Below are 26,985 nucleotides of genomic sequence, written 5' to 3' on the forward strand. Positions count from 1 at the left end.
TTGCTTGTTCATTCACTTAAGAAATATCCGTGAGCACATACTAAGTCCCCAGCTACATGTTTCGGTTGTTGGTTAATAGGTTCAGTGAGAGGAACTTAGGCCATTAGCTCTGCACCCAAGAGCTTCCAACCTGTTGGGGAGACAGGCCAGACAGAGCCCAGGTATTCTTGGCGCAGGATACTTGCTTAGGGAGACAGCATTTTGCACAGCAGTCCTATCTAGCCTGGCCAGTGTCCTGCCCTCCTTGTCTATCTAACTCTTTTATATTCTAGTGAACAAAACTTTCGCTGCCTCTCTGTGAGAGCTCTGATTACAGGAAGCTGGGAGTGAGTAGGTCCGTGTAGGGAGGTGGGGAGGTGCTTTCCCTCCCTGACTTCGAGAGCGGGTGGAGTATCCAGTAAGCGCCTAACGCAAATTGCGGTAATGAATGAATAACAGCTGGCCGGTCCGCGCTTGCGCGCGGCGGGGGCGTGGCCCCGAGCAGGGGCGTGGCCCGTGACGGGAGGGGACGAAGCGGGAGCGGGCCCCGGCGCGCGCAGGCGTTACTGGTCGCGCCGAGTCACGTGAGCGCGCAGGCGCAGCGGCTCGCATCCCGCTCCCTCACACAAAGCCCAGACGCGGAGAAAATGGCGGCAGGGGTCGAAGCGGCGGCCGAGGTGGCGACGACGGAGCCCAAAATGGAGGAGGAGAGCGGCGCGCCCGGCGTGCCAAGCGGCAACGGGGCTCCGGGCCCGAAGGGGTAAGTATTCCACGGCTCCTTGCTCCGGGCCGGGCACCTTCGCGGCGGCCGGCGGCGGCTCCGTTAGGTCTGTTGGCGGCCTCCCACCGGCGCGGCCTCGTCCCGGGCCTGCCGCGCCGGGCCTGCCGAGGGTGGGGGCGGCCGAGGCCGTGAGGAGTGAAGCCGGGGGGCCCTGTGAGCGCCTCAAGAATCGCCCCCTTCTCCCAGGCAGCGGACCTCGGTTCCCCCGGCGTCTGCAGGCCGGGCCCGACGCTGAGGCCTGAGGCCGGGCCCCTGCGCACGGGGATGATGGCGCGGGCCCAAGAGCCGGGGAGTCGCCGAGTCCGCCGCCCGCTAACCTATCGGGTGACCTTGGGTTGAGTGGTTTCACAACCCCCCTCCTCTACCGCCCGGGGTCTCGGTTTCGCGATCCGTAAAGTGGGGGGAGGGAAAGGAGTGCGCGCGCAAGGCTTCGCGCGTGGTGAGCCCCGGTAAACGGCAGGCGAGGCGGGTAGGTTTCGGCACGGACCGCGAGGCTGGTTCGGGGCGCCTCCTTTTCCTTTTCCCCTTCCCCCGCCCCGCGGGGAGTGCCTCGGTCGGAACAGCCGCTAGCTACTACGCTCTGGCCCCGGCTCGAGTCCCTCGCGGCGTCCCTCGCTTCTCCCAGGTGCGCAGTAGGTAATGGTAGTTCGGATTTGCTGCTCAGTGTTCACCCTTAGAAACAAGCAAACAAAGAGTAGGGGGGAAGAAAAGAAACCTCCTCTTCCGTGTTCCAGGGGAAGATTTTTTTTTCCTCATTAGGCGGGCTCGCCGACTTGCGAACTTCGTCACCTTTTTTAGTCCAGCTTGGGGCTCTGTCTTGGGGTTCTTGGTTTTTCAAGTTTAATTAAAGCTTTAACGCATCGTCTTGTGTCCCCGTGAAACCCAGCCGTTCTGATAGCAGTTCCCTGAAAGACGCGGAGAGACGTTGTGGCTACAACCTACAGCTGGGAGGAGAGGGGACGTCTGGGCGCACATTTGATTTCCTACAAATTTTTAAAAAATTGTGGTAACATACATAAGATTTGCAGTTTTAACCATTTTTGAGTGTGTGATTCGATGACATTAGGCACATTCACAGTGTTGTGCAACTATCATCCCCTATCCACGTCCAGAACTTTATCATTCCCCCCAAACTGGAGCAATGATTGTACAGGAATTAACTCTCCCCCTTTCCGCAGCTGCTGGTTACCTCTGTTTTAGGTTCTGTCTGTTAGGAATTTGCCTTCCTACAAATTTTTAATATGCATAACTAGAGTTTGTGGAGATTGAAAGTGAATGCAGTTAAATTGGCTTTATGTGAATGAACATTCAGTAAGTACTGGCTTTGTTAAACTTTTCTCTCCTTAGGTGGGGAGGGACAGAATACCATGGTTACTGTCCTGAGAAATCAGCAGAAAGGCATCCTGGAAGTATTCCCAACACTTTGCTATTGAAAACTGGAAACAGTTATGCTCATTTGGACTTTTTTCATCTTTTGGGGAGCCTAGTAGGATTTCTCAGGGCCCTATTTGGGAGCCTTTAAGATTTTGGGTGTTTCTTTTTTCTTTCAAAGCATTTATCACAGGATGAAGTGCTGCTAGAACCCTGTTAGATGAGAAGTTTGGTTATAGATTATAGCAGCTGGGGTACATTTTTCAGATTTCCCATTTTTCGGCTGTTCATTTGACATTCTGTGGCTGATTCATTTGACATGTGGACTATTAGGAAGAACCTGAAGGTTTTAGGGAGAAAATAGCCCTTGTTGGAGAGAACCCAGAGTCGAGGACTGCTTGCTTAACCCTGGATATTTTGGTGTGGTAGTAACATTTAGATCTATTTTGTAGGGCCTGTGGAAAAGTTTTGTTTGTTTTTGGTTTGAGGAAGCTCTTCAGAATAAACCCCTTGCCCAGAGGAGGAAGCAATTTACATTTCTGTAGTAGGGTAATTAGGCTGTGATAGAAGCAGAAGGAGTTAGCTGGCTGGGAGCTTGGAGGGGCCACCCTCCCTCCAACCTAACCTGCTGGGGGCAGGGAGGTGTATCTTTGGTGTAGAGGGATGAAGGATGATGATTGGGGAGAGGCTGAGAGGAGAGTGTCCAAAGACTAGGGATTTGGGTATATGCTTTGCATATTTGTAAAAAAAAAAAAAAGCTGAAGCTCCTGTGGCACTTAGTGCTAAAACACGGGGGGCCAGCTGGTGGGCGATGAATTCCAGGCTAAGGAATCTAGATTATTATCTTGAAAGCCTTTGAGGAATGGGAATTGAGTGAAACTTTGTTCTTCTGACCGTCCGTACCAGGAGTGGAGTGTGCTGTAAACCAAAAAGGCAATGAGCAAGCAAGCTTGATTGAGGACCCCCGATAGGAAAACTTATTTTTCAGTTCCTTTTCTTCTGAGTGTGGGAGGAGGATTTGTTTTATTTTGATGAGAAATCTTCCATCTAAAGGCAATCAAGATTCAGAGTAAAGAGTATATTTAGTCGGGGAAGAAGCGTTTATTTTAGAGGCCTATATAAGGGTTTAGGTGTGTGACTGTCCCTGTCCCCCCGCCTTAAGTAAAGGTACCATATGTTTAAAATTGGTGACTTAACCTATTCCTTTTCTAGATTAATCTTGGTGGCTGAATCAGAAATTGAGAGTTGGAGACTTTTAAAAATAAAAAATTAGATTTAGTATAGATTGCTAAGGAGGTAACATTGTGATAACTCTGTTTTAGAGCCAGAAGGAAATTTTTTTAAACAAATGAGAAAACTCGGGTTAAGGAAATTGAGCCAGAGACTAGGGGTGACCATCTAGGCTCCAAGGCCCTAGTTGCTTCCACAGTACTACCCTGGTAACCTCTCTAACAGTCACTGAAAGTGTTTTATTTAAACCACATTCTCCGCTTTGCAGTGATCTGAGTGTTTGCTGTACTTGAAAAAGTATACTTGATATAAAAAGTGTACTTGATAAAAAGTGTACTTGACTGTATACTTGATAAAAAGGATTTTTGAGGCACATTAGATTGTGAGCTCAACTTTAGAGGGGGTTCTGATTATTTGAATGCGTGCTCCCAGCTCTTGACTTCACTCTTCTCTTTGGTTTTATTCATGGCTAGGCAAAGAGATACTAGTCTGCAAAGATTAGGTTGTTTGTTTCTTTTTGGGGTTCTCAGATGGACTCTCCCATGACCCATGTTTTACAGTCATAGAGTTGAAAGCAGAATTGCTCCTTTGGGTAGTTTGTTATGACTACAGTGCCTAGGCACCCTCAGCCACCACCCTGGTGAGCTTGTTTTAATCACTGTGTAACGGTGGAAGGCTAGGAGTGAAGCAGTCTCCCTCAGAATTATTGGTACAGAAATATATCAGTGCCACAGTTACTGTGTGCCAAGGCTTTTTTAAACCTGTAAATGTGGATGGTAATCTCCTTTTACAGAGGAAGGAGATGAGGCCTAACAAAGACTGTGGCCTTGGGGTTCAGACCCAGATGTGTGGTGCTTAGTCACTTATAGTGCTGCTCCTTTGGATATTGTGCTGGACATTTACCAAGCTGCTTTTTGTTGGGTTGTTTGTTGATTCTCACAGTATCCCTGTGGGCTACCCTGGATACAGGTTATGCTGGTTTTGCTGGTAAAGAAACAGGGAGCTTGAGTTGAAAGGGTAAGTTGAGTGGTGGACCTGCAGCTAGAGTAATGCTATGAGGAGTGCTCTGTGCACTAAATACATTAGAGGAGCTTAGAACCTAACATAAGGGATGATTTTCAAGGGGCTTGTGTGTGTGTGTGGGGGGTAGTCTTTTCCCTCAGGAGATGTGATCAGGATTTCAGGGTGTTGGAGTTGCCATTTCAAACTACACTCTTCATTGAAAAACTGAAAGTAATGAGAGTAGTGAATGCTCTGAAGCTTAAGAGAGGGTAGGGATTCAGCAAATGGAGCAGGCATTGTCTTCTTAGTTGTGTTTAGGTGCAGTATAATTCTCTTTTGGTGGAGCAGTGACATGAAAAATGATAATTCTCAGTGCAGTCAGTGAGTGAAACAGTTCCCAAGCCGTATTAGACATACTTCATTTTCATGACTCGGAAGGTACTTTCAGATATTTTAGGCTTGTTTTTTGATATATCGTGAAATAGAATATTAGAAGAAATTTTTATTTATATTGGGTCTGTTTAGACCTTAAGGTAGATGACTGGGTGCCAGAATAGACCACGTTCATTGGCAGTTGGGAATTGAGAGCCAGTTAGCAAGGAGAATGTTATTAGTAAGACATTTAGCTAGCCTAGGTAGGTCTCTTACTGTGGTTTCTGTTTCTTTCAAAGATTCCATATTCGATACTTTTATGTTGGAGTTACAAGTCAAGTTATTGGAGTTAGGTTTGAAATTTTAACAAACATAAGTAGAAGCATAAACTATATTGTATTATTGGCACAGTAAGCTGCATATATTGGAAATGTGCAGCATAAGTGTCAGTATTATGAATCCCTCACTGAGTCAAGGTAATAAATACGTCCATGACCCCCAGCAGTTTTTTTCTCACCTCTGTAGTCTTCTGAGTCCTCCCTTTCTCCACCCCCAGGCAGCATTTCTGTCCAGGGGACATTTGGAAGTGTCTTGGAGACATTTTTGATTTTTAACCTTTAAGACTGAGGGATTGGGTTGCTACTGGTATCTATTGGGTAGAGGTCAGGGATACCTGTGGCAGCCCCACGTAACAGAGCTTTTGTCCCAGAATGTCAGTAGTGCTGAGGTTGAGAAACCCTGCTGTGGATTAATTTGCCACGGTAGATTTTCTCCAATATAAAATTTTATATGATGGAATCACACTGTGTTGTAATGCTTTTGTTTGCTTTCTTTGAGTGTTTGTTGCATGTAGTTCATTACTTTTTGTTGCTGAGTAGTATTTCAGTTTATGGATCTACTACAATTTGGTTTTTCGTTTACCTGTTTAGTAGATAGATTTCCAGTTTTGGGACATTACAAATAGTGTTGCTGTGAACATTTAGGTACAAGTTTTTATATGGATATATGATTTTCTCTTGGAAAAGTATCTAGCTGCCAATGATTGGGTCATATGGTAGGTGCGTGTTTAACATTTTTAATACCTGTAGTCTAAATTTAGGGTATTTGGGATTAAGCAGTTTTGATAATGTTGTCAAAATATAATCCACTTCCCCTAATTTTATCCTGAAGATAAGTGAGAAAATGGGATTGGACATTTTAAAAACAAACTTTTCAGGATACCACTCTTAAAACTCTAACATTAGCTATACTTGAATATATACCTGGAGTGAGATTTCTTTGAGGGTGGTCTACAATTCTGTTAAGAAGGGTTGGTGGTGTAGAGATTATTTAAGAAAAAATAAAATAGATAAAACTTTAGAAGGGGGCACCTGGCTGGCTTAGTCGGTAGAGCATGTGATTCTTGATCTCAGGATTGTGAGTTCAAGCCCCACGTTGGACGTAGAGATTCCATAAAAAAAAATTTAAAAAAGTTGCTGGTGATCTTTGGATTTATGAAAATGTCATTTTTTTTTTTAAGAAGCTGGAAGTCACGAGCTAGTTCTAACACCATTTACTTAGGATGAAACATCTCAGAGAGTGGAAACGATTAGCCAGAGAAGGGTTTGAGTAGAGTGCTGTGCTCACATCTTGGACATAATCCATATGAGCTGCTTTCTTGATGGTGAGCCACGTGATGTGGATTAACCCCAAGCCAAATACCCAGCTTCTGTGGTTAGACTGGGTAGCTAGCCTATTCTTAGCCATAATCATCTGCAGAATATGGACTGAACACTTTGTTACCTGCTTTGACTGTAATTAGTTATTTATACATTTTGTAACTAACAGATGAAGTAAGCAGGTCTGTGAAAACACAGACTGAAACTATTACTGTGTCATGGACCTTGTCTCAGAATAATGTTGTTTTTTTTTTTTTTAAGATTTTATTTATTCGACAGAGATAGAGACAGCCAGCGAGAGAGGGAACACAAGCAGGGGGAGTGGGAGAGGAAGAAGCAGGCTCATAGTGGAAGAACCTGATGTGGGGCTCGATCCCACAACGCCAGGATCACGCCCTGAGCCGAAGGCAGGCGCTTAACCGCTGTGCCACCCAGGCGCCCCCAGAATAATGTTTTTTAATGTAAATTTTAGAGTGTGGGTTTCAAAAGAAACCAGTTATATTAAAATGCATTTCTATCCGCAGACCCTCTCTGGAGGTCCATGAATGGTGCTCTTCATTTTATGAATTTTTACGAACACTTGCCTTCTTATCTGCCAGGAGTAAGAGACACGTTGGCAAATATGCTCTGTTTGGCAGAGTTAGGTGTGGGACTTTGATACGGAGTAGGCAGGTGGCCTTTGTGATGGTTGAGGGTTTCCTTTGAGATATGCTTGTGGTGTGCTGCCAGCCTGAGGAGGATCTGTTATTAACTTGGGGTAGACAGAGTAGAATTCTAGGAATTTGCGGATTAGAGTGGCTGTACCCCTCCATATCTGCTAGCCTCTGCGAAGGAAGTCTATTTTTTGCATGTTGGTATATTTGAAATCATGGAGGAAACTGCTTTCCTTATTTTTGCCTAGGAGGATACCTTCACTGGGTTACCCCTTGGCACCCGTATGTTTGGATAGGAGGGACCAGCAAGGGGAAAAAAAGACAACTTTGGGGCTACAAAAAGTTGCTAACTTAAATTTTCCAAGTGGAGTGACTGGCTGACTCAGTTGGTAGAGCATGTGACTCTTGATCTCAGGGTCGTGAGGTAAAGCCCCACATCAGGTATATAACTTACTTTAAAAAATTATTTTTTAATTCCAAGTAAATATAAGAATAAAGTCCTCTAGCTGTCATCTGGTATTTGAACATTACCTCTCCCACACAAGGAAGACATATCCTAGAGTAAATATCAGCCCTTTAATTAAATAAAGGTAGGTTTATAAATCGTTAATACCATAATCTTGCCTTTTTGTTTTTTCCATTTTTGTCATGGTTCACAAAGTCTCTGCTAGACTGTGGTTTGGGAGTTGCTGGATTTTCACTGGTGGAAAGCATAGGGCTTGGTAAGCAGAAAGTGCAGGGCACGGTGCAGGAAGTAGAGGAACTTCCTGTGTCTGCCGGATCCCCAGTTGTTCTTGGTCACCTCTCATAGGTGTCTGCCTGTAGTCACGGGGCTGAAGATGAGTGGGCAGCTCATGGAGTAGCTTCATTTGGCCAGTGCATGGTGGCCTAGGCTTCCAGCCTGATGTCTGGTTCCATGCTTTTGGAAGTTTGCTTTTCTTCTGAAACTTATGTCCTAATCAAAGCCGAATTTGTATCTGTAGAGCTTAGAAATGAAATGTTACAGTGTGGAGACGCCTGACACAAAGGTAAAGAATATTATAGGAAAAGCCATGCCAAAAAAGCATTCGCCCTTTGCTGAGGGTGGGATCTTTTCCTGTGTATTGTCTTACCTACCTGGGTTGCTCAGATTTTGGTTTTCCTAGGGTTGTATAGAAAATGGCTTCTTTGCAGTAAAAAAAAAAATAATAATAATAGTAAAATTTTTTTAATTGTGGTAAAATATATGTAAAATTTGTCATTTTAACCATTTTAAGTGTATATTTAGTGGCAGTAAGTGCTTTGTTGTGCATGATACCACTATCCATTTTCAGAACTTTATCATCCCAAACAGAAACTTTCATACATTGAACAGTAACTTCCCCCAGCTTCTAGTAACCTCTCTTCTGTCTCTGTGCCTGGCTTATTTTGCTTGGCATAATGTTTTTAAACTTCATCTGTGTTGCATCATCGGTCAGCATTTCATGCCTTTTATGGCTGAATAATATTCCATTGTATGCGTATACTACATTTTGTTTATTCCATTCATCTGTTTTGGACACTTGGGTCGTTTCCTCCTCTTGGCTATTACGAATAATGCTGCTGTTCGGTGTACCTGTATCTGTGCCTTTCACTTCTTTTGGATCTGTACCCAGGAGTGGAATTGTTGGGTCATATGGTAATTACGTGTTTTAACTTTTTGAGTGACTGCCAAAATTTTTTATAGTGGCTGCACCATTTTTTATTCCTACTTAAAGATTTTTTTCCCTCACAACAAAAAGATAGTTTTCTTTGTGAAGTTAAAGTTGATTGGGCCTATATGCACTAGCTCATTTCTGTTCCATGAAGGTTTGCAAATCTTCCCTTCTCTTTTCCTGTTTCTGGCATGAAATTAAAGCACCTTGGGCAGGGAGTTGGCCTCTCACTCCCATCTCTGTTAAAGCCCCTAGGAATGTATGAAGGCCTAGGAGAGCACAGTTTCTTGGGAATGGCTTCTTGATAGGTGGGATTTAAGGAGTGCATGACTATATCTTTCTGTTCTATGAGCACTTAAATTTGAATGTGTCAGATCAAAGTCAATATTAGCCTTGTGTCAGATGTAACCGTGTGGAATTGTAAACCTGGCAAATCAAATACTGTCTTTCATATTGTGCTAACATATGGACCCTTTTTTTCCCCTTCAAATTCAGTGAAGGAGAGCGACCTACTCAGAATGAGAAGAGGAAGGAGAAAAACATAAAAAGAGGAGGCAATCGCTTTGAGCCATATGCCAATCCAACTAAAAGATACAGAGCCTTCATTACAAACATACCTTTTGATGTGAAATGGCAGTCACTTAAAGACCTGGTTAAAGAAAAAGGTAATGGTACTGGTGGTCGAGTAGGGTAAGAAGGTTGATGTGTCATCTTTTCTGTGGCTAATTCCTTGGTTATTATTTTGTCAGTGGAAGTTGATCTGGGTAGAGCGTGTGTTCTGTCCAGGCTTGAGAGTTAAGCCGCTTTACCCACCCTACTTTTTTGTGTGGTCATATACCTGTGTGTCAACCAGGGTGGTTTGTATGGTCCTTTGGCCTACAAATGATTTTACTGGCTTAATATGGTTAATAGGGCTTTGATTAAGCTGAGGGGAGCCTCTTTGTGTTGAGGAAATTTTTTGATTTCTTCATATTAGGTGGGAGAGGTTTTTCCTTTTCTTTAAAACATTTTTTTAAGCTTTTTAATTTTGGAGGGAAGGTAGTTTGTTTAAATTTTGTGGATGTCTTCCTGGGTTCAAAATTTGGTAGTTGGAACTTGTGCTGCTTAGATTCTAAATTCTAAAACATTAGCTTGTATTTAAACTGTTAGGCTTTTTCCCCCCTGGGAAGAAACCTGGGTTAGGTTGGCAATTGGAGAGCTCAAAATAAGGCATCTGCTACATAGTGCTGTGCTTTCAGGCACACTTCAGTAGCGGCCTGGTGTCCAGACTCTGGCCTAGGGCAGGGGGAGCAACTGAAGCTCTGCTGCCACCAGGAGGTCCTAGGAGGCTGGTTGTCCCCACGGTCCTCTGCCTCACCCCCTACCACATGTATCCTCTGTGCACACTACGTGTATCCTCTTTCTTTCCACATTCTTGTTCTGGGCTTTTGTCTTCCTTTCTTTCCTGATTCTTGGCCCTGCTGGTGGCACTCAGGGCTAAAGAGATTGCTCAGCCCTGGTTTAGACGAAACTATTGATAGAGAACAATGTGTCTGATGCCTTGAGGTCTCCCTCAAGGGAAACCTAGAATCAAATTACCCTTAAATGGAGTCTTTTTGAAGGACTGAAAGGTATTGGTTTTCTGGAGCATTCATAATGAAAAGAGATTCAAGCTTGAATTGTCAAATGATTAACCTTTCAGTGGCAGAGATGCCACTTGGATAGGCCATATTGGTATGTGTACTGGTGCTCCCAGCATTGGGTTTTGAAATTACGATTGGCCCACTGCCATCATTGTCCCATCACTTAATTTGACCATGACATGCCAGAAACACGAGGCACTGTGAACTTCTCTGTATATTCATGTAGGCTGCTCCCATGTAGTAGTTCTCCAGATAACATGGATGGAAAAACGTTCGGTGTGAGATTTGTTTTCCTGCCTTGATCAGCCAAATCATTCCTGCCAATGCTCCTAGGGCAAGAGTGAAGTTTCTTCTTTTTGTCTGAAGGGCGTGTCACGTGGCATCCCAGATGCAGTGTTCTTGGTTTTTGGGACTGCTGCTTCAATACAAGCTTAGAATTTCTGTACAGTACAGTTGGGTCTCATTCGAATTAGTTTTTGGAATAACCCCCAAATTTGTGTTCTCGTGATTTGGTTGAACCGCTGAATTGATACTTCCATTGATAATAAGGTATAGTAGTTCCAAGAACCAGGAATGTGGCTTTGAAAACGCAATTGTTAGAATTTTGTAAGAGATTGCAGGCCAAATTATTTTTTTATTTTTAGGAGTGTGTGAACCAGTTTTGGGACATGATGGATAAAGTAGGTGACATTTTTACTGCTTTACCATTCAGTAATTCGGTTTGGAAGCCTTAAAGCTGGTAGCAGCAGCAGCCATGACGTTTCTGGATGTAGAAGCAGTTCACCTCAATTTCCTATTTTGCACTGTATTAAGTGTGGGGCCAGCCTGGTGGTTTATTTGGATACTTCCAAACTGGTTCTCATATTCCCCTGGCATACTGCTACGAATGCCCTGGTTCAGCCCTTTCAGTGTATTTTTTTGGTGGTGTAATTTAGAATTACAGGTGTGCAGTAAATAAGTTATTTTAAACAAATTTTAAAATGTTCTTGTTTAGAGCTCCCCTGTATAGGTTAAATTAATTATTTTTCTGTTTAAATTACTTGTATTGTGGGTGAAAGGGTTTCATAAGAGAATTTGTTTTATGGCAATGCTTCTATTCAGCATGTGAGGTCTGAAGAAATTTACTGTTCACATATATAGGTCTCCTCAAAAATGGTCGTATTTTTATTTATGAGATTTAAAATTGCATTTTTATTCATGTCTTGGTATACTGGTAATATGTTTAGGTGGTTATTTGAAATCTGAAGTATTTACCTGAAACCCGTTGCGAGTAAGTTTTCCTTGTTCGAAGACTTGTTACTGCAGCTAGGGGCACTTAACACCCTAAAAGCACCAGTCTGAAGGTCACCTCCAGAGTGGGCCAGCTGTGGAGACCTGGCTTATTACAACCCTGCCACTCTTCAATGGTCTGCATTTTAAAGAGTTTTATTGTTTGAGGAAACCAGCGGAATAAGCTAGAAATTAGTTGTCTTCAACTTAAAGTTCTGGAAAATGTCCTGTCACTGCCATACTGTCTAACTGCTGTCTCTCAGAATTGGACTGGTAGCTTTGAAGTGGCAAGACAGGAGCTTTTTTAAGGCTAATCATGCCTGAGATTCCTCATGTACCCCTCCCTGATTCCTGATCTTTCTCGCCTTCTTGGCCACTAAGTGTATATACTTCGTCTTAAATTTGAGCATTTAGCAGCATTCTAGGAGATCCTATTAATGATACACGTATTGTGTGAATTGGTCACTTTGCTTTTTTCCCCAGGATGGGGTCAGAAAGCTTGTTTGGTGGCACTATCATGACATCAGCATTGCTGAATATAAAGAGAAAATGTATTGAGAGCTTTGCTTTGTCCTGAGCCAGGCTGCCTTTTTTTGCTCACGCACCCCACCCCTCCTTAAGTTTGGGATGTGGATTAAACAGATTTCACAGCCTGTAGAATTGCGTGGTGAACTTTCCCCTTCCTGCTCTAAGTGTCCTAATGGAGCAAAGGAAAGGTTTCTGTTGTCCTTCTTTTTGATCATACTGATTTTTTAACAGATAGTGCATGGAACAGATGGCTGCTATGAGAACACCAAAGGGTTGCTGAATTGAAAAAAAAATTGAGAGCCAGTGTAATAGGAGATCAGAATTGGAGATTGTTCTATCAGGTTTGCAGATGCTTTCACAGTCTCACAGCCTACCTGATTTTCATCACTGGGGACAGATTGGGATCATGTGAAAAGTGTTTGACCATAAGGAGTGGGTGGAAAAGGTGACCTTGGGAATTTTAAATTTAGTGGTGTGCTACATTACTGCAAAGCCCTGTGTGGATGAAGAAAGCTCGTTATTGGGCTGCTTGTTCTGGCCTAACCAGGGTGTTGGCACCATCGAGGTAGGGCATTTGTAAAGAGACTGGCCTGAGCTGGACCTGCAGTGAGTAAACATGGAGCACAGTTTGATGAATAAAGGAACGTCAGTGATGGAGTTTACTCTCAGTCAGTCCCAAGTTTACCAGCAGTCAGTTTAACTTGTGTAAGCAAAGATTTCTTTAAGCACTTAATCCTCTGTCTTCATTTAATGGATCGCTTTTTTTTTTCTTAAGATATATTTATTTTGAGAGAGAGCGTGCACGCGAGAGTGTGCTCGCTGGGGCAGAGGCAGTGGGAGAGAGATGCAGAAGCGGACTCCACATGCTGAGTGTGAAATACTAAAGTGGGGCCTGGTTCCACGACCCTGAGATCATGACCTAAACCAAAATCAGGAGTTGGACACTTAACCGACTGAGCCACCCCAGCGCCCCTTGTGGATTGTTTTAAGTAAATTTCAAATTTCAACTGACCAAAAACTGAGGCCCAGAGGGCAAGTGTAGTCCAAAAGAAAGTCTCCGTTGGCTCTTGAAGACAACCTACATTGTGGGTTTTATGGAGCCAGACTTTATTTTCAATTTAAGTAAAAATCCACATCCAGTACTTCCTTTTTTTGGAAATTCAGCCTGCATTTTGTGAAGACCTGTATGCTAATGCATTTGTGTCCGTGGGCAACTTGGGTTGAACCCCGACAGTGTAGCCTGCCTTCGCTTATGTGCTAGTTTTTGATTCAGTTAGAGAATTAGTGCTCTTCTGCTGTTGCTATGGAAGTAGGAGCAAGAATGGGCCCAATAATTATCTAATTTGTCCATAAAACAAGTAGTCCTTCTGTAGAATAGTTACTTTTCCAGGTTTCAAGTTGTCTATTAAAGACGCAAGCTTTCCAAATTAAAATATGCGTTTGTTCTGTGCGCCCCTCTATAAGAGTAGTCACCTGAGGGGTGAGTGTGTTTGATAACGTGCCCTGCTTTTGGGAACCATCCCCCTCCACCCTCGCCTTTATAGGACTTTTCACATATGAATTCTCTTCAGTGAATCTTGGCCTCCGTCCTCCCATCTGTTTTTTTGGTCCATTCCAGAGTAAATGAAAATACAGACGCAAGTACTGTTTGTATTAAAAATATGCGCAGGTGTGTTAAATCACACTAGCTCCTAGTGACTGCCCTGACTTCTTTTTGGGTTGCTTTTTCATTCTGCTTATCCTCTTGATGTGTTTTATGCTTGAGGCAATGTTTTTAATCATGTAAATGTTGGTTAAAGGCGTTTTGTTGGAGCATTTTAAAATAAAGGTAGGTGAAAACATTTGGTATTAGATTTCTCAGTCTTAGTTTTTTCATTTAGGTATTTTGATATTTAAAGCTGCAGTAGAACTTCCTAGCACCTCCTTTTGGGATTCCATGGATCCCATCCATGTTCAGAAAGGGAGAGGAGCAACAGTGTTTTCCATCAATAACCTGGGAGTTCCATTTGGGCGAGACTGTTGCTACCGGCAATTTAACTCTGCGTCTCAGTCCTAACTCACCAGCTCTGGTTGATTTGCTCTTTTAAACTTCATTTCTTTGGATGTGACAAATTTTACCTTCAGTGTTTCGTTGCTAGTTGTACTGACTACACTTTGTTTTAATATTGTAGAACTAAAAGAGAGATGGTCTACTATTATCTTCCTGTAGGGAAGTATGAGCAGCACCTCTTGCAGATCCTGTAACCCTGATTTGCTTACATCTCGGTATTGATGTGGACTCGTAGGGTAGAGGTTGGGAATGTATGAGGAACATGGTTATTATTGATGCTCCCTTGGGAACAACACTACTCATGCTAGGGCTGCAATGGCTGCCTAACCTGTGGCTAAACTGCTAGGATGGAGGGTTTTTTTAATGTAATTTTTTTGTTTTTACTAAACAACTATACCATTTGGGGAAAAACAATTTTAATCAAAGTTTTGGTGCTAAGGATTGATGTTGGATGTGTGCCATCACTAGAATGTTAAGTGGGAAAAGTCCTAATTTCTAAACCTAGCTTTTTGGAAAAAAAGTTTGGTTTGGACTTGCTTGGTTTCTAGGTTGCAGTGACAGCTTTTTGATAAAGTGTCTTTATGGACACAGACTTGAAACTTATCAAATGCAACAGTATTTGAATTCCGACAACATAGTTACAGTTGTCTTGAGTTAGATATTGTGATGGTTTATTTTTAAGGTTACTAGATGGTAGTTGCAGCTTGTAGAAAATAAAGTTGAGGTCTCTTCACTGTCTTGACACTATTTGGCATTTTTATCAAAGTGGAGATAAGGCTGTTGGTCCTCAAATGGCTGCTGCTGTTGAAATGAATGGCTTTTTAAAAACAAGGCCTCAGGAATGGCCATACCTTTTTTGGAATTGCTTTCCTTTTGTAAGGGTAAAATAAAGCCAATTTGTGTGACTGTCCCTTGGCTGTGATCATTTTTAGTTTGCCCCGCTGGAGTGTATACTCCAAAAGTTAAATTATACTGGTCCTTATTTTTTTCTTCATTTCTTTGCACTGATTCTCTTTCCTTCTTATTTTGTGCAAAGTGTTGGTTTGGTTCTGTAACATTCCAAGAAAGGACAAGGGGAGGTGACTTTGAACACTTGGCCTTCTTGTTGTCAACTGCCATGCAAATATCTTATTAATAAATACGCCCTTTAAATTGTTAATTTTATTTTAAAAGTAATTTTATCTTACATTTTAATCTTTCTTTGCTATTATTTTAAAATCCTCATAATTTGAATATTCTTTGAGCAAAGGAATTAGAATAGGCGGGACTTGCTGAGGCCATTAAGAGGTTTACTTTTACCCTTGTACTGTTAAACCAAACTTGAACACAGAATTGGAGGCGGCTTTACTATCATAAAAATAAACTTAAAAAAAAAAAATATTCCTGAGGACAAAAGCACTTTCTTGGCTTTGGAGAGCCTGCTTAAGAGATTGTTTTCTCCAAGTTAACACTTCAAGTTTTTGTTCTCTTTGTGCCATCTTCAAGTTCAGCAGCCATTTAGGTGGTTGTCTTCTCGATGGATTCTAACATCTGGTCATGGTGGTCATGAATTGGCAATCCAAACCTTGAGGAAAATCTGCGAATCTTTTGAAATGCTTTGTTTTCTACCCCCACTTTGTGTAGTTCAGAATCATGTGAGTCGTCTTAACTTGTTTAGTTGCAAACTGAGCTCTAAATTTGCATTTATCTGTGTCTTTCAATGGGAAGGATGAGAAAGCAGGAAGAATAAAGCCTGGCTTAGTTCACTGAAGAGAATCCAGATGCTGCTCTGGTTTATGATTGGATACTCGAACATTCTACTTCTAACAATTCTGGAGCCTAGTGCCATATGCAGGACCAGCTACAGATTCTGTGGGCCCCCATGCAAAATGAAAACTGAAGGCCTCTTGTTAAAAAATTAAGAATTTCAGAGCATTAAACTAAGCGCGTGGCCCTCCTGAGTGCAGGGCCTCGGGCGGTCACGCAGATTGCACCTATGCAGCCGGCCGCACCGTGTGTGTGCCTTTGAGCATATATACACTTGCACGTCCTGGTAGTTAGCATTTGAGCTCAGTTCATTGGCATTGCAGCTGGTGCACTGTTTACCTGCTTTCACCCGTGGGAGTGTATTCTGTAAAACTGTTTGCCTCCCTTCCCCAAAAAAGTGAAGCGCGCAGACTTCTTTCCTATAGATTTGGATTGCCTCTAGTCATGAGTGAGTATTCCAGACAGGGAAATTGATATGGAAATCTGTGGAAATAGCTTGTTTGTGGTGGGAGGAAAATCAAGGACATAATTGTTAACGAGTCTCACCTACTTTTACTGCACACCTGTAATGCCTAGTTTGGTGGTTTAGAGCATATGGAGTGTTTCTGGGCTTTCTTATAAGGCAGAGGCTCCATACAAGGTTGCTGATGATTGTTCTAAATTCCCATTGTTTTCTTGGCTTTTCTCCCTTGGTTTATGTGTCGTCTGGAAACTGATTTGTAGTTGGTGAGGTAACATACGTGGAGCTCTTAATGGACGCTGAAGGAAAGTCAAGGGTAAGTGTCTGAGAGAATTTCTTCTGTGGATTTACTACTTGAAAAATGTAACTGTATGGTGGCGTGGAACCGAATGAAATCAGGAAGGCAGTGAGTGCTCATGTTATAGTAGCTATGTTTGATTTTGCCAAACATTTGAGTGGGGTGGGAGGGGATTTGCAAACGGGAGTCCCGCTTTTCCAAATGGCTGGCCAAAGAGCTTTTTGGTATTCTGTTTGGATGCCCAATTTGGGTAACTGGGGACCAATAGCAGCATTGTCTCTTTGTTAACAGAGGAATTGGCTGTGTGTGAATTATGCATGGAATTTTAGCGGTGGTATATTAATGTAAAACGTGTGTTCTTGTCTAGAAAATGTTACTCTTGGTCGTTTGCTGAATTTGAAAGTTGTGTGAACCAAAGATTCCGAAAAGTCGCCTTTGTGCCAGTAAATTGTAAAACAAATATTAAAACCTGAATGTTTATTAAAGAGAAAATAAATTATTTTGTTGTGCAATAGAATGGCTTAGAATAATCGAAGGATGAGCTTTAATTTACGGAAGGGATGGATTTAGGAGGAGTACGATAAGGAATTGACTTGAGTACAGAGAGAAGCAGATCTAAAGTTTGTGTGATTTCTTGGAGAACCTGAATTTAGGTCTGCTTATTATAATTTCAGTAACTATAGTGCAATGCTGGTAATGTGCAGGCAGAGGAGATAATAAGGAGCCCAGCTTTTAATAAGGAAGGCTAGGCAAGACATTCCTGTGAACTTCCCCTTAGAAGGGTTAATTTAAAAACTAACTATGTTACATAAATCATATTTGTAATTTATGTAACTGTCATTGATATTTACTGTGTTTTTCTTTTCTTTTTTTCCCTCCCTTTCCTTGCTCTTCTGACTGGTCTGTGGCTTCCTCCAAAGGGATGTGCGTAAGTATTGTCTAGTTACTTATTGGCAATTGAGCCTTCTAAATTGTAGGACTGGTTTCACTCATCTCCTTTTGACTCTTCATAGCGTTGTTGAATTCAAGATGGAAGAAAGCATGAAAAAAGCTGCCGAAGTTCTAAACAAGCATAGTCTGAGTGGAAGACCACTGAAAGTCAAAGAAGTAAGCTCTTGAAACAATGTGGATACCATTTATAATTGTCAAGTTGTCCCTGTTTGGAATTAGGAAAAGACAGAAATAGTCCTTGACTACGTTTTACGGAGCAGACTGACCTGTTGTTTTTAAGGAAGAGGGTCGGTCACAGGCTTCCGTAGTCACTCCTGTAAGAACTTTGGAATAGTGGCCGAGCGTCCTGAGCACCTGCTGCTGACTGCCTTCCTAACATCTGTGATTTGTCTTAGAGCAGCCTGCCTTGTTTTTTCAGGGGTGCTCAGACCAAGCCCATGGGGTGTGTTTGCTCCTGTGTGTTAAGGGAATCTACGCCTACAGTTTTACCCATCCTGAACCCTATTCTTTTTTAGCCCACCTTTTTTCTTTTTTAAAGTGAATTTATCATTAATCTGCTTTCATATCTAATTCAAACCAGATATCTTTTCTCCCTTGAGGAAGAGGAAAGTTTTTGTTGATAGACCTCTCCCTGACTGACTTTTACTTTTTAGAGGAAGATTAGTAGATTCAGAACTCAGGAGAGGATGGTAGGGTTTAAGGTTTCTGTGTGTTGAAGAGACACATGAAAGGGCAAAGAGTTCAAGACTAGTGTCAATGCCAGAGTTTCACAGACCTATCCAGGCCTCACACGAGTCAAACACCTGAATAACATGAACGACTGGAGTACCTCGGTGATCTAGAACTGCGTTTTCAAACTTTTGGAAAAAATCACTGATGGGGTTATCAGAAATTACAAAACCCCATTGAAAATTAGTGAGATTCAACTATACCAAGCCTGTGAAGATCTTATTTCCGTCTGGAAGTGTTCTGTGTTATATCAACTAATTCTGTCATCAACCCCTTCCCTTTTTTTTCTTGAGAGCTAAATTTTATACTGATTCATTCTTCCTCATTCCTTTGGCTGGAATTCCTCCTAGCCTGTTGGTTGAGTTCATTTGAATTTCTTGTTATAGATTTCGAGAAATGCTTTCCAAACAACCTCTCAATCTCTGGAGTTTTGGGAATATCACTTTTTGTGAGATCGTGGTCTTAGTTGTCACTGGGTCAGTTAAATGTAACACTTCTGTGCTTGTTTTAGGATGGTTCTTGTGGGTATGCCAGGAGAGCAATGCAAAAGGTGATGGCTACCACCGGTGGGATGGGTATGGGACCAGGTGGCCCAGGAATGATTAATATCCCACCCAGTATCCTAAATAATCCTAACATCCCAAATGAAATAATTTATGCATTACAGGCTGGAAGACTTGGAAGCACAGTATTTGTAGCAAATGTAAGTAAATGGAAACATTGTATGAGGTAGAAAATCAGAACTTTATGAAATCTTATTAACATGTCATAAAAGTAGTTTTGATGTTCAAGAAGAAAAACATTTAAAAAAGAGAGTTATGTTTGGGGTACCTGGGTGGCTCAGTCGGTTAAGCACCTGACTTTCAATTTTGGCTCAGGTCATGATCTCAAGGTCCTGGGATTGAGCCCCGTGTGGGGCTCCCTGCAGTCTGCTTCTCCTTCTCCCCCTCTGTGCTCTTCTCTCTCTCTCCCCCTACTCTTAATCAATCAATGAATCTTAGGAAAAAAGTAGATTATGTTCTCTTCTTGGTCTGTTTAAAAAAAAATTAGCTTTGAAGTTGAACTTTGTGCCATAGTGGCCACTGCAGTGATAAGTCACAGGCCTGACCATGGTCCTCTTGGGGCCATGTTTACTGTGCTGGTTACAGAAGTGGCAGCTGAGTCTGTATTCCCTGGGTTTATTAGGTGCAGGTCAAAAAAGTGTATGAGTAGGGCTGACATTTTCCTCCCTCTTGTTGTGTCTGGGATGAAAGATAATACCCTTGCCCTTTGCAAGGGGAAATATTTTTAAAGGAAGTGAGTTGGGGAGGATGATGGTAAACCAAGGAACAAAAAAAAAAAATTTTTTTTTTTTTAAGATTTTATTTATTTGACAGAGATAGAGACAGCCAGCGAGAGAGGGAACACAAGCAGGGGGAGTGGGAGAGGAAGAAGCAGGCTCATAGCGGAGGAGCCTGACGTGGGGCTCGATCCCATAACGCCGGGATCACGCCCTGAGCCGAAGGCAGACGCTCAACCGCTGTGCCACCCAGGCGCCCCAAATTTTTTTTAAATGTTCACAGCGTAAGCATTAATTTGAAAGGTATGAGGTGACTTAACCTGTTCTTTCAGAGAAAAGAAGACAGTGAATAGCAGTTAAGGCCAGGCTTCATAATCCTATCTGAAAAATTCTGCTGATCACGTGTTACGTTTTTCTGACATTTTATTGTTTATTTACTTATTTTTTAAGATTATATTTATTTATTTGCAAGAGTGTGATGGGGGGGGGCAGAGGGACAGGAAGAAGCAGACTGCCTGCTGAGCAGAGAGCCTGATGTGGGGCTTGATCCCAGGATCCTGAGATCGTGACCTGGGTGGAAGCCAGATGTTTGAGCCACTGAGGCACCTCTATCTGTCTGTCTGTCTGTCTATGATTTATTATTATTTTTATTAAGTACACGCTACACCCAGCATGGGGCTTGAACTCACCACCCCAAGATTAAGAGCTGCATGCTCTACTGACTGAGCCTGCTGGGTGCCCAGTATAATAATAATAACCTGACATTATTTTTAAATGTTTGTTTCCAACCAAAGCGTATTGCGCTCATATAGTGAAGATGTTTTTTCTAAAGATGTCTGCACTGAGATTTTTCTCTCCTTTGTCTTGATTAGCTGGATTATAAAGTTGGCTGGAAGAAACTGAAGGAAGTTTTTAGTATGGCTGGTGTGGTGGTCCGAGCAGACATTCTTGAGGATAAAGATGGAAAAAGTCGTGGAATAGGCACTGTTACTTTTGAACAGTCCATTGAAGCTGTGCAAGCTATATGTATCCTTTTATCAGAATTCAACTCTTGGTGAACAATTTGGTCTAAATGTTGTGTTAATAACATAGGTTTTGGGGGAAGTGGTAATTTTGTGTGTGAATATTTTGTAAGTGACTGGAGGGAATGCGTTACTGTGGAGTTTAAAAGTAGAATTGATCCAGTAGTGCATAGAGAGAAAAGAGGCACACACCCATGAGTGGTCTTTCCAGCGTTCTCTTTTTAGAGAAGTTTGGTTTGAAAGGAGAAGTCTATAAAGAATGTCCCTCTGAAGAGAAATTCCATTGTTACTTCATATATAAGTCCTTGGCCCTGTTTCTCCAGTGGATTGACCTCATTCTAGAAGCACTTCTGTCTGACTCTAGAGTTTTATCTTTGTAGTCACAGTGGAGAATGCCACACGTGGACACAGTCACTAAATTCTGATAAGGCTGTTACTGTGTATCTTACCCAGAAAACATGGTACTTCAAAAAATGATGGGGTACCTGGCCCAGTGGACTCCCTATAGAAAACTCATGCCAGTCCTTAAGAGGATGGTCTGGTGAGAAGTTCGGGTTATACGAATAAAGCTCTGCACCTAGTGAATAAGCTGACATTTACCCCCCCCCCCACCCTGGAGTTCTATATATTGTGTTTTTATGCTTATTGTAGAAACAGATATTTTAAAAGTATAATGAAAAATCAAAGTTGCTGATAACTTCTCTATTTAGAGGGTCTGGTAGCTGTTGGAGTGTTTTTTTCTCTGTATTTCTGTCCTGTTGTGCATGCATTAGAATTACAAGAAATAACCTTAATTGTAATATCAGCTATGTTTAATGGTCAACTGCTATTTGATAGACCAATGCACGTGAAAATGGTAAGTTAATAGGATCTCTTTCTGCATAATATATTCAAATAAATCTAGCAAAAACATGGGATTATTAAGAGTATACATAGGCACTCAGATGTTTATGGATCAGTCTACATTAGGGCGCAGTATGTTGAGCAAATTTATGACAGAAACAACTTTTTGCTTGCTTGTGCAGCTCTTCAGATACTTAACCTTTGTGCAGTTGCCTCTTTTTGGCACGGTCATGGTCAGTTGAGTATCCTGCTTTAAGCAAATGATCAATTTCAAAGAATAGTTAGGTATGTCGGTTTCCACTTTTCATAGTACTGCCTTAGAACGTTTAGCCAGCGTCATATGCGTTGTGAACATATTGTCTGATTCAGGCAGCCTTTAAGCTTCTTTTGAAGCATGTCAGTGATAAACTTCAGCCTTGCTGTGGCTGTGCCATGGGTAATGATGAATTAACACAAGCATAACTGCAACATGCTGAGGACAATCTAGGTAGGGCTCAAATTCACGTAGGAAATAAAAGGAACTGTAAAAGGGTATTGTAGTTACCTTAAACATTCACTTTGGTCTTTTGAGTAGATAATTGCTTTACATGACTCAAAAGTCAAAAAGCATGAAAAAGATACAGTGTGAGAGTCTTGCCCTTACTTTCTACTTCGGTCCCATTTATTCCCCATAGCAACATGGATGTATATTTTTATCCTTCCTTCCTTTACACAAAAGGTGTTTCTCTGTAATTTTTTTTTTATACTTGTGTGTTATTCCGTGGCATAGTTCGATCATAATTTTCTAGCCAGTTCTCTATTGTTGGGAGTTGTTTCCATCTTTTGCTGTTGCAAAGCTGTGCTTCAAGGAATACTGAGATTTATTCACTTTCTTTTTCAGGATGAAAGGGCCTTACCAAAGGGAGATTTTTTTCCTCCTGAGCGTCCACAGCAACTTCCCCGTAAGTAGTCTCAATATGGCTTAGATTTTGAATTTGATTAATACCAGAAAAGGATGCCTGAGTGGCTCAGCAGGTTAAGCGTCTGCCTTCGGCTCAGATCATGATCCCAGGGTCCTGGGATCGAGCCCCACCTTGGGCTCCCTGCTCAGTGGGGAGCCTGCTTCTCCTCCTCCTCCCCGCTTGTGCTCTCTCTCGCTATCTCATAAATAATAAAATCTTAAAAACAACCAACCAGAAAACTACACTTACCCTTGAGCTTGTGCCATGTTACTCTGCAGTTCTCTTGATCGTTCTTGAGGGAAAGCTTCAAAAAGGATTTGGTTTTTGTTTTCCTGTAGATTTTTCAGGGTGACAAGTGAACAGAGATTCACAACTTAGGAAAGGTTGTTAGGATTACCTTGTGGTGAGGTAGACTACATCCTAGAGGATGTAGTTGGGCGTTTTGGAAGTGTCCTGTGGAGGGAAGAACCAGACACTGCAAAGGGAATTAAAACGAGGTTGTACTTGGGATCAGAAGAGATTGGTTAGTACTGTATGGCCCAGCAGTGCCACTCTTAGGTATACTCCAAAGAGCGGAAAACTACGTCCTCAGAGAATCTTACATATGGATGTTCCTGGCAGCATGATTTCAGCTGATAAATGAATAAAAGCGGTAAATTTATAGAGTGGGTATTACTCAGTTGTATAAAAGAACGTAGTACTGGTGACTGCCACAGCATGGATGAGCCTTGATTCCATTTGTAGGAAATGTCCAGAATAGGCAAATCCATAGACAGAAAGTAGATTAGTGGTTGCCTGGGGAGAAGGGTAAGTGGAGAATTGTTTTTGAGGTTATGACAGTGTTTTGGAAGTAGATGGTGGCGAAGGTTGTATGCAACTCCAACTAAACTAAAACTGTACACTTTGAGTGAATGCATCTTATGGTATGTGAGGTACAACAATCCAAATTTTTATATAGGGTCACTTGAAGCATCCAGATGAAAGTCTGTCTGACAGGGAAGGCTAGATGACTGGTCACCTCACAGATGGAAATGGGGCGTATTCGTGAAGCCCTGGGCAGCTTTTCCGGCAAGCCCGCAGGGCTGAGTGAAGCCTGAGCATAGGCAGCGGTGAGAGTGAGGGCTTCTAGCAGCTGGAGGGCCGGGGGCCTTCCTTCAGAAGGAAGCCTGAGGGTTAGGTGGCAGGAGAGGAGGGCTTGCTTGTGCTGTGCTGTGAGAACTTCCTACCATGTGAGGCATTTGGGGTGGATCTGTTAGGATTACATCAGGGACTGTCTCTGGTCTGGAGAGGGACTCAAGTCTAAGGCCCAGATTAGATTGAATTGAATGGGAACCTAGACTAGAACACTAACACGAATGCGTTTGTGGTTTAACATTATGGAAGCATAATGGAGGCGGGTTTTGAGGGGTGCTCTGTGGCTTTAAGAGTAGAAGATGGCTTATCTGTAGAAAATTAACATTTTTAAGAGAAGGACCACATTTCTTTGTCTTAATCAACGTAGCCACTTGGCAGTGATCACCCAGGATAAGAGCCATGGCTCCTGTTGACATTTGTGCCTAGAGGAGGTGGGACAAGGGCTATTTGGGAGCCTTGGCTGGCACACGTGGGGCCCCAGGGAGCCCATTATCCGTGACTTGTGGTCTCCTTGCACATTTCAGAGACTGCTTTGGGGAGTAAGTAACCTTGGTGATCTCCTGCTGCTGTTTCTATGCAATTTAAAAACACAGGGCTGTTAAATAGATTAAATATCTGGGAACTGGTATCAGGGCTTTTTGTTGTTGCTGCTGCTGTTGTTTTTTAAAATGAACTTGGTTTCCTGTGGTTTAAGCCTCAGACCAAGGTCACTCAGAGCATTGCAAGTGTCTTTCACTATCAGGTTTTGTTGTCCGTTTTGAGACTACTCTGTATTACGTCCCTGCTTGTTTGTGGAGCATGGGGTTGCGGGTGGACTGGGTATTGAACCACAGGTTAGGAAGCTTTCTGGACAGAAGATCTACTATCTTCACTGTCCAGAAAACTGCTCACAGTGAAGTCAGAGAATAGTGTATGCCCAGTGTGTTAATTGGCTGGTTTATAGCATTGTTTTTTTTCTTGGGAAAAGTCCTTTGGGCTACCAGGTTGGGAAGTGGAGATGGGGCATATTTGTGCTGCAGGCCACCCGATGTCCTTAATTACCTTTTTTATTTTTTATTTTTTGTATTTATTTTTTATTTTTTAAGGGTTTTATTTATTTGTCAGCGAGAGAGCATGAGCACAAGCCGTGGCAGGGGGCGGGGGGCAGAGCCCGATACAAGACTTGATCCCAGAATCCTGGGATCATGACCTGAGCCGAAGGCAGACACTTAACCCACCCAGGCGCCCCTTGATTGCCTCTTTTAATCAAGCATTTCTCAATTGGAGATTTAGGGAAACAAGTATCCGTGATTCTTACATGTGGGTTGTTCATAATTCTTCTCTGTAATTTTCAAGTAACTGATTTTTCATTTGTCCTCGTTTTATACATATCACAAACTCCAGTTGGTAATTGAATATGGAAAGTTATACCTTGAAAGTGATAGCTCCCAAATGAACCAGTGTCAAATTATGAATTAGGCCCTGGGTTTGCTCGTGGAGGTGGGTGGATGGGAATGGAGTGTGACATTTGCAACACAGTAAACAAAGACTCTGTTTCCCTTGGAGGGTTATGGGTTTTCTAAGTGGACTCTACACTTACAACTTTCTCTTTTCTTTTCAGATGGACTTGGTGGTATTGGCATGGGGTTAGGCCCAGGAGGACAGCCTATTGATGCCAATCACCTGAATAAAGGCATTGGCATGGGAAACATAGGACCCGCAGGTGAGAACTGCAGTGTACTTTGGTTGGAGATGTCTGGGGAAGTTAGTTACTCAAGTGAACTATTGGGATAATTGGACATTGCATACTTCAAATGGAATAAAGATTTAATTGGAGCAAAATTCCCTCCTTATTCATCTCCGATTCATTTTGATAAAAGCAATATTTTGTATTTTTACTGAATTGAATCCTTTTTTCTAAAGTTATTATACTTTGCATTTTATCCTTTCATGACCTTCCAAGCTGAGGTAGTTAAGCTGTTTGATAAAATGAGGCAAGCCAGAGAGTTGGTCTTGCTCAAGGTCACACTATCAGTTAGTGACAGAGATAAAGGTCTCCTGATCATGGGACCACAGCACTGCCACAGTCCATTACCCAGACACCCCTTGGGCTCTTGCCTGGTGTTGATATGGCTTCTAGACTACGGTAGGGGCATTGATGGATACAAAAAGGGCATGGAGGGCCTCATTACTTGACAACATAGCTGTCACAGACCACAGAGACATGGTGTTCAGTGTTGTCTTTGTTTAAGAAGATAAGAAATAGCTGGTGAATGAAAGCTTTGTGAAGAAAATGCTTTAAACTCTGTTTAGTATTTTCGTTCTGTGCAATGAGGCGTTTATATACTATTAAGAACTAAGTCCACAGACTTAGGTCTCTCTTGAAATCCTTTGAATTGTAGGATGGATGTCCCTTCACCTGCTACTGTTAGTTCTGCATAACCCTTGTCTCCCTCCCAGATTAAACTCTGGGCTTACCTCAGTGCCCCGGACCATCACCTCACATGGCCCTGGCAGTCTGAGTGGGCCACCCCCCCCACCCCGTGACTAATGCCTAAGAAGAAAGGGGTGGCGGGGAGGGAAGCCTCAGTGTTTTTAGGAACTGCTTTTTATTTAGAGAATTTTATCTTTAAAAGGGATTTTTAAACTTAACGTTCCTTAAAATAAGCTGCTAAAAAAGTGAGTGTCTCCAGTTTGTACCTGATAATTATATATCATGTTTAAAACGGTCTAACTTGGTTATTTATTAAAACTATATGTGGGCCCTAAAGAATGTTGAGTCATGTGATTATTTTGTTAAAGACCTAGTTTCTTGGAATGTGAGTTTCCTTGACAATTAAAATACATTCATAACCAGGGATATTTTTTGTTCATTTGCTGGTTTGGAATTTCTTGTGCTTTTTAAGTTCAAACGTTACTGCTTTGACATAATTTTAGTTTGCATTGACTTTTTCTTTTTAAGGAATGGGAATGGAAGGCATAGGATTTGGAATAAATAAAATGGGAGGTAAGAGATTTAAAATGAAGTACAAATGTAATCACTTTTAGGTATGGTTTTCTCTCACCTTTCCTCCTTCTTTTCCCTTAAGCCTTGCATGAACTCTCACTTTGGTTTCCAAAAGGTCTGAGTCTAGAAATTAATTTTACTCGTCAGTCTTTCTTTCCAGTGGGTATCTTGGCTTTTGGTTCTGGCTTTCTCACTAACTAGCTCTGTGACCTTGGGCAAATCACTCCATCTCTCTGGGCCTCTCTTTGCTTGTCTGTTAAGGGGGTTGGATCAGATTAGCTTCATGAAGATGGTAATTTTTAGGCAAGGGCATTAGTATTTTTTCCCCCAAACCCTTACACTTGGTAAGGAAGTTCCTGGCTGAAAATTCCCAAGGTGAAACTTGTGAAAACATCTTTCTTTTCCTGA

At 42.2% G+C, this 26,985-nt stretch overlaps 1 protein-coding gene across 4 annotated transcripts in view; it reads left to right on the forward strand.

The window, feature by feature from the left end:
- The first annotated feature begins 580 nt into the window (after window positions 1–580).
- HNRNPM (heterogeneous nuclear ribonucleoprotein M) overlaps window positions 581–26,985 on the forward strand; it is a 39,289-nt gene continuing 12,884 nt past the window's right edge. The window contains exons 1-12 of one of the 4 annotated variants that reach the window (XM_040629448.1): window positions 581–739; window positions 9,215–9,384; window positions 16,658–16,710; window positions 17,613–17,620; window positions 17,706–17,799; window positions 18,884–18,922; window positions 19,040–19,075; window positions 20,524–20,677; window positions 21,480–21,529; window positions 22,397–22,457; window positions 25,192–25,293; window positions 26,533–26,577. In XM_040629448.1, coding sequence (XP_040485382.1) covers window positions 627–739; window positions 9,215–9,384; window positions 16,658–16,710; window positions 17,613–17,620; window positions 17,706–17,799; window positions 18,884–18,922; window positions 19,040–19,075; window positions 20,524–20,677; window positions 21,480–21,529; window positions 22,397–22,457; window positions 25,192–25,293; window positions 26,533–26,577 — 925 coding nt within the window. In that variant the 5' untranslated portion in view covers window positions 581–626. Of the gene's footprint in view, window positions 740–9,214; window positions 9,385–16,657; window positions 16,711–17,612; window positions 17,621–17,705; window positions 17,800–18,883; window positions 18,923–19,039; window positions 19,076–20,523; window positions 20,678–21,479; window positions 21,530–22,396; window positions 22,458–25,191; window positions 25,294–26,532; window positions 26,578–26,985 lie in introns of those variants that run through there. The other 3 variants (XM_008711300.2, XM_040629447.1, XM_008711301.2) reach the window with 3 other exon arrangements.

Source organism: Ursus maritimus, unplaced genomic scaffold (genome assembly GCF_017311325.1).
Source record: "Ursus maritimus isolate PB19 unplaced genomic scaffold, ASM1731132v1 scaffold_14, whole genome shotgun sequence".
NCBI classification, from domain to species: Eukaryota; Metazoa; Chordata; class Mammalia; order Carnivora; family Ursidae; genus Ursus; species Ursus maritimus.